Here is a 7,553-nt window from a genome sequence, read left to right as displayed (position 1 = left end):
GTTTAAGTCATTCTGTCGATTACCAGTTACTGTGGCACTTCTGGTGGTTGCTCAAGTGTTGCTAGGTTGGTTGCTATGGGGTTGCAGGTGGTTGCTAGGGTGTTGCTTGGTTTAGCTCTGCCAATACATCCTAAAGTTATAACAAGTGTTTGAGCTCAGGCTGATTTTTAAACTAGGCTCAAAATAGTGCAACCAATCGGAACAGAGCTCATTTAAATATACCAGTCTTAAAGCCACAGTAACACAACCAGGCTGTTTAATTCTAAGATTTAAAGACAAGCTGGAAAACGATCATGTAGAAATGAATTTTAGCTGGTTTTGGTTCTTAAACTCTAAATCAGTTGAAGTTTTACATTTTTCTGGTGTCGGCAAATTAACTGTTGAGTAGGAACTACGATTATGTCAAGCGCACCTGATTAAAGAATCAACTTTCTCTTTTAAGATGTTTATTACTTTATAAATTGTTTTTAAAATTTATGCACAATAAATCCTGTACAAGATAAAACCACAAAGCCAGCGTTATGGTCAGCACAGATACTCAAAGTGTAAAAATAATATGTTTATTTATTTATTTACATTTGCAGACATATCAAGGGATGAAATCTCACAGAAATGAGAGCTTTAGTGCGCATCCTCTCCTAAAGAGCTTACAGGGGGACGTAAAGCACAGCGATGATGTATAACAGTGACGCACATAAATAAGGCCTTGATGGTTATTTATAAATCAGATATTTTATTAATCTGTTTCCTGCCTTTCTTATTGTCACAGGACGTTCCTGTAACAAACCAAAGAACCTAAACTTTGAGTTTTAGAGACTTCTGGAATTTTCTGGCAGTAAAACTGTCTCATTTTAAATGTGGTGAATTGGCTCCACCTGGCGGCCGCTGACGCGCACTGCAGTTCTAGAGATGTTTGGTTAACGTGGGTTTTATTTGCTTTTATTATTTATGAGCTACAGTTGAGACGTAAGAGATTGGTTATCAGAAAATGGATAAAGAAATAAGAAATATGTAGATGTGAAGTAGATTTAAGTGAAGTAATTTGGTGAATGCGTAATATTCGGGCTGAACTCACACTATCCATCTTGTATTTCGCCATTGTCGGATCAAAACCTCATAAATTCCTGTTTTATTTTCTATTTCTTTCTCTTTTCTGCCTCATTTGGAACATTTTCATTATGAGTGGCCCAACACAAACGGTTCAAAATTATTCTGAATTATTTGAATATTCAAATACACTGTTACTAACGTTTGTTTCCTTCGCCTTCAGGGATATGAGGCGTATCGACGATGTGTTCTGCTGTTATTTTATTTCTTTATTAAATTGTTCGTTTGTTATTCCGTTCTTTTCCCAGTTTCACTGGCGCTTTGATTATTGACCGCCAGGTGGCGGCCGTGTGCGCTGCTTGTGACCCGCCGACGCTGCACAGAAGAGGCGCAGCGGGCTTCGCTGCCCTAGTGCCCTAAGTAGGGAGCGACCTGCTGGTGAACGAAGGAGGAGGCGGAAGTTGGATTTAAACCTCTGAAAACGCAGAAAGACGCGTTCAGCCTTTAAATAAAGTCCAGCCGCAGTCGTTCGGCACGAGACGCCGACACGCGCTGTGATATTCAAACGAGAAGTGCAGTTCCTCCGAGTGAATAAGGGAGCACGGCGGATTGGGACTGAACCGAAGCGGCCGTGGCGAATCTGCGGATGGGCTCGTTTTGTGCGGGGAAACTGGTTTTGGGGTCGTTTACCAGCCGGATTTACCAGCAAAAACAGAGAGTTAAAAACTGCGAATTATGGCAGACCAGAAAACGAACAAAGAGCAGAGATACGACAGACAGCTGAGGTAAAATATTCCCTGTTTTTGGGTCCCGCCTGCAGCGGCGGCTGGGCCTGTTCACTGCGCTCACAGCTCGTCGCGTTCATCTGCACAGGGTTTATAACGCAGGGGAACCTCATGACTGTGTGTTCTGTGTTCTGTGTTCTGAAGGCTGTGGGGAGATCACGGACAGGAGGCGTTGGAAAACGCCCACACCTGCCTGCTGAACGCCACTGCGACGGGCACTGAAATCCTGAAGAACCTCATCCTGCCAGGTAGAACCACAGCCAGGACCTTCTCCATGCAAGTAGAGGGTGTGCACTGAGTTTCTCCTGGTCCAGGACTCAGCAGGAATACCATAGAGGCTGGACAGAGTCTGCATAATGCAGAGGTGTCCGGTCCTGGTCCTGGAGAATTCGGGTCCAACACACCTGGCTTTAGTAGTCAGAAGCTCCTGAAGGCCTTCATCACCTGGATCAGGTGGATTAGATTAGGGGTGGAGCTAAACTCTGCAGGGTGGTAGATCTCCTGATTTAGAGCTGGGAACGCACCCGATCTAGGACCACATATGAAAACAGCTCAGGTGGGATTTGAGAACATCAGGTCTGAGTCAGAGGAACGAGATCCTAATGCGTGTCCACGCCTTATTAACACGTGGGAACGAGTTCACAATGCATGGGAACGAGTTCCTAATGCGTGTCCACGCCTTATTAACACGTGGGAACGAGTTCACAATGCATGGGAACAAGATCCTAATGCATCGCCACGACTTAGTAATGCGTGGGAATGAGATTGCGGCTTACTAAGTCGTAGCCACACATTACAATCTCGTTCCCACGCTTTACTAACTCGTGGCCACGCATTGTTTTTATTTATACAGGACGTCACCAGCGGGGCTCCGTAGGGATACGTGTCCAATTCATGGCCATGCGACCTTAATGTGACGCTCAGATCGGAATTCATGCGCTTTTTTTCCCACTGCACTTGTGCCATCTTTCAGTGTTACCATGGCAGCAGCACCAAACAGACGTTAAAGCCTGTAAACAGTAGGAAAGCAGCTCATCTCACCTTTTTCTCCTTCGTCTGGTGCTAATAATGAAGCTGAGAGCTGATCAGAGTTAATGATCTTCTTAGTGAAGCTCGTTGGACCGAACCCAACTCCTGAAACACAACCCCACACCATGATCCCCCCTCCACCAAACTTTACACTCGGCACAATGCAGTCAGACAAGTTGCTGTAGTTCCCAATCGCTTCCACTCTGTTATAATCCCACTGACAGTGGACTGTGGAATATTTAGTAGTGAGGAAATTTCACGACTGGACTTGCTGCACAGGTGGCGTCCGATCACGGCACCACGCTGGAATTCACTGAGCTCCTGAGAGCGACCCATTCTTTCACTAATGTCTGCAGGGTGTGGACTGGAGAGCGAACGGAGCGGTTCTCTGTGCTATGGGCCCTTTAATGAAGCAGTGAAACCCCGTCTGTGTTATGGACCACATTTCCGGTCCTCTTCAGTCGTTATTACAGTGAACCCTCATGAACAGCCTGTGTGCTTCACTGTGCTGTTCTCTCTTCCTCTGTCAGGCATCGGCGCGTTCACCATCGTCGACGGACACAGAGTGACCGGCGAGGACGTCGGGAACAAGTACCTCATATTACATATCTGACAGAATAACATCACGATTACCGTTACACACGGCGGTTCTTCAAGGGTTCATTAGTAACGAAAACGGTTCTGTTTAGAACCCTGAACGCCCAAAGAATCCTTTGCATGATTAAATGGTTCTTCAGACTGATGGAGAATACGCTGTGGACAGTACTATATAGAACCTTCTTGAAAATAGTTCTACATAGCACCAAATAGGGTTCTACTGTTGTTACAAACTTGGCGTCGTCCCAACAGCACCAAAGGGTTCTTTGGGTGTTCATGGTTCTATATAGACCCGTTTTCTTCACTAAGGAACCCGTGAAGAACCCGTTATTGCGGCTGTAGACGAGCTGATCACTCTCTCTGTTTTTGCTGCAGTTTCTTCCTCAGCAGTGACAGTATTGGGAAGGTAAGATCTGCTCAGTGCAGTTTACAAATCATCTGGTTAAAAATATTATAAACACTGTGAAGTGATGATGATGATGATGATGATGATGATGATGTTGTTGTTGTTTGTTTTGTGTTGTAGAACAGAGCTCAGGCTGCTACCGAGTTCCTGCAGGAGCTCAACAGTGATGTTTCTGGAAACTTTGTGGAGGAGGTAACGATCACAGATTAACTTGTAAGGCAGTAATAGTAACATATAAACACACACACTGGTCAGTCATAACATCATGACCACCTCCTCATTTCTACACCCACCGTCCATCTGATCAGCTCCACTGACCGTATAGCTGCACTCTGTAGTTCTACAGTTACAGACTGTAGTCCATCTGTTTCTCTGATACTCTGTTACCCTGTTCTTCAGTGGTCAGGACCCCCATGGACCCTCACAGAGCAGGTACTGTTTGGGTGGTGGGTCATTCTCAGCACTGCAGTAACACTGACATGGTGGTGGAGGTGTGTTAGTGTGTGTTGTGCTGGTCTGAGTGGATCAGACTCACAGAGCAGACACACAGACACAGACTCACAGACCAGTGAGCGGAGAAACAAGGAGGTGGTCAGTGTTACTCCTGACCGGTGTATAGGCTGAAGTGTTCATGTATGGAGTTCAGGTCTGTGTTTCACTGTTGAATGGTGTGAGATGGTCCAGACGTCTTTACAGCGGTGGTGATGGGAACCAGGCGTCGCCATGACTACAACACAGATATAGACACTTTATTTACCATCCAGAACCCCCAGAGAACCTACACGAGTCTTCTGAGCTTATATGGAATGTTGATGATGGAAAATAGTGGAAAATCTGGAATAATGAGTTTTCTTTGGGGACTATTTTGCCGCACAGCGCCCTGCATGTCTCCCTCCACCATGAATGGAGTTGAAGTTCTCTAAACTCTCATAAAACAGCGTCTCAGTCATCAGGCAGTGAATTCAGAACCAGCTCATGTAGGAACTTTCTGTAGGAGCTTTTAGAGGGACGTCTGGTTCCTATCACCACCACTGTGAGGAGCTTTTAGAGGGACGTCTGGTTCCCATCACCACCACTGTGAGGAGCTTTTAGAGGGGACGTCTGGTTCCTATCACCACCACTGTGAGGAGCTTTTAGAGGGGACGTCTGGTTCCTATCACCACCACTGTGGACGGTTCTGACTCGGTAAGATTATCTAGAACAGAGCGTTTCACACCAAACCACTCAGAACGACTCTGTTTACATCTGAACCGGTTATTTACGCCGAGGATTTTGAAAGATTGCTGGAGTTCCCCTTTAATGCTGCTCATCAGACTTAATCAGACAGTTTGTGTTCGTTAATTAGACCATGTTGCCTCCCTTCCCTCCTTCCTTCCTTTAAATTTTGTGTTTTTGTTTAGTTCCTCTGAATCAGTGTTTTATGAAAACCTCCTACAGTATTATTATCATTATTATCATTATTATTATTATTATTTCTGTTGTTATTATTATTATTATCATCATCATTATTGAGTGCACAGATCTCCTGTATATCCACGTTATTCTCTTTATCTCTTTTCTTTTTCAGAGTCCTGACAAACTCCTGGATAACGACCCTGAATTCTTCCACAGATTCAGTTTGGTCATCGGAGTCCAGCTTCCAGAGAGGTACAGCTGGAATATTGGAAAATAGGAATAATGGGAATGTGTGATGTTGCTTTGGAAAGTACTGATCTGGTCTGCAGTGAGTTTTATAGAATCAGTTTACATCAATAAGTTATAATCAATAATAAGTAAAATAAGGTGTTAAATGCACAGCAGAGCAGACTCGGACTTTCTCAGCTGCGTTTATGTTTGTTTTGCCATTCATTCATTCATTCATTCATTCATCCATCCATCCATCCACTGATTAACTGAGTGGTCATTCATTTCTGTGTCTGCTGTTCTCTTTGGTTTGTGAATTATTCTGTGCTGTGCTACCGGCGCTGCTCCCAGGAGAACCTCCTCCCTATTAGACACACACCTGAAGAACATACTGTGGATTTCTCACCTTTTCCTGTCTGCAGTATGATCAACACTCCATGTGCAGTATTAAGAAGTATCGCAGTAGTGTGAATGTTTTTGCTTTTCTATTTAAGTTGTTTATTAACTCCTCACCATCCCATGGGTAATAGAAACCAGTACCTCATGTGCAGAACTCCATGTGAATTTTGGGAAAAATATCATTTACAGTTTTTCACTTTTCGTATTATATTCACTATATTTCCAAAAGTTTTCACTCCCCCATCCGAATCACTGAATTCAGGTGTTCCAGTCACTTCCATGACCACAGGTGTATAAAGCCGAGCCCCTCGGCCTGCAGACTGCTTCTACAGACATTAGTGAAAGAATGGGTCGCTCTCAGGAGCTCAGTGAATTCCAGCGTGGTACCGTGATCGGACGCCACCTGTGCAGCAAGTCCAGACGTGAAATTTCCTCACTACTAAATATTCCACAGTCCACTGTCAGTGGGATTATAACAAAGTGGAAGCGATTGGGAACGACAGCAGCTCAGCCACGAAGTGGTCGGCCACGTAAAATGACAGAGCGGTCAGCGGATGCTGAGGGGCATAGTGCTCAGAGGTCACCGACGTCCTGCAGAGTCCATCGCCTCAGACAGTCTTTTTCTCTCCGTTATTCTTTGCAGTTTATAAAACTCAGTTACAGTGTGATCTGATGAGAATGAACGAGAGTGTTTGTGTTTGTGTTTACAGTACGTGTTTGCGGTTGGGCTCAGTGTTATGGAGCGCCGGCGTTCCGTTCCTTGTCTGTAGGACGTACGGGCTCGTCGGCTACATGAGGCTGGTGGTGAAGGAGCACACAGGTGAACAGAAACCACAGAGGATCAATATCAGGAGATAAAGCTCAAATCAGTGTTGATATTCCTTCATTAATCCATCCATTAATTAGAAATCTGCACGGATGGATAAAGAGACGGATCAAACTGCAGAATGGATGGATGGGTCAGTGGTGTAGACAGATAAAGGAAGAATGGCTCAAAACAGATTCCAGCTGGTTCCAGCTGGTCACGTCTGTCTAGTATGATGTGCAAAATACAGACAGTGTACATATAATTTACACACAGTATACACAGCAGCATGCAGACTGTATAAGGACGAAAGATGGACAGACAGACAGACAGACAGACAGGTAGATAGATATATAGACAGACAGACAGGTAGATAGATAGATAGACAGACAGACAGACAGACAGGTAGATGGATAGACAGATAGACAGATAGATAGATAGATAGACAGACAGGTAGATAGACAGACAGGTAGATAGACAGACAGGTAGATGGATAGACAGGTAGATGGATAGACAGGTAGATGGATAGACAGATAGATAGATAGATAGATAGATAGATAGGCAGACAGACAGGTAGATAGATAGACAGACAGGTAGATAGATAGACAGACAGACAGGTAGATAGACAGTTAGGTAGATAGACAGATAGATGGTATAATCAGTGGTATAGACAGATGATAGCTGGATAGAGGGATGAATGGTTAGCTAGATGAATGGATGGATAGAGAATTAGATGGATAAATGGATGGACAGATGACGGACAGATCAACAGACAGATACATCGATGGACGGATGGTGTGTTTAGTAGTGTAGACGGGTGATGGGTGGATGAACGGGAGTGATTTACGTCTTTACTCCTCTT

At 44.5% G+C, this 7,553-nt stretch overlaps 1 protein-coding gene across 1 annotated transcript in view; it reads left to right on the top strand.

Annotated features, from left to right (window-relative positions):
- Positions 1-1,502: 1,502 nt before the first annotated feature.
- The window catches only part of nae1 (nedd8 activating enzyme E1 subunit 1), a 20,291-nt gene continuing 14,240 nt past the window's right edge, over positions 1,503-7,553 (top strand). The window contains exons 1-7 of the mRNA XM_037534734.1: positions 1,503-1,832; positions 1,977-2,080; positions 3,392-3,452; positions 3,834-3,864; positions 3,985-4,056; positions 5,432-5,511; positions 6,597-6,706. Coding sequence (XP_037390631.1) covers positions 1,783-1,832; positions 1,977-2,080; positions 3,392-3,452; positions 3,834-3,864; positions 3,985-4,056; positions 5,432-5,511; positions 6,597-6,706 — 508 coding nt within the window. The 5' untranslated portion in view covers positions 1,503-1,782. The remainder of the gene's footprint in view (positions 1,833-1,976; positions 2,081-3,391; positions 3,453-3,833; positions 3,865-3,984; positions 4,057-5,431; positions 5,512-6,596; positions 6,707-7,553) is intronic.

The sequence above is a fragment of the Pygocentrus nattereri genome, chromosome 25, assembly GCF_015220715.1.
Source record: "Pygocentrus nattereri isolate fPygNat1 chromosome 25, fPygNat1.pri, whole genome shotgun sequence".
Taxonomy (NCBI): domain Eukaryota; kingdom Metazoa; phylum Chordata; class Actinopteri; order Characiformes; family Serrasalmidae; genus Pygocentrus; species Pygocentrus nattereri.
The sequence above is the reverse complement of the archived record's forward strand: the minus strand, read 5'-3'. Positions and strand labels throughout refer to the sequence as shown.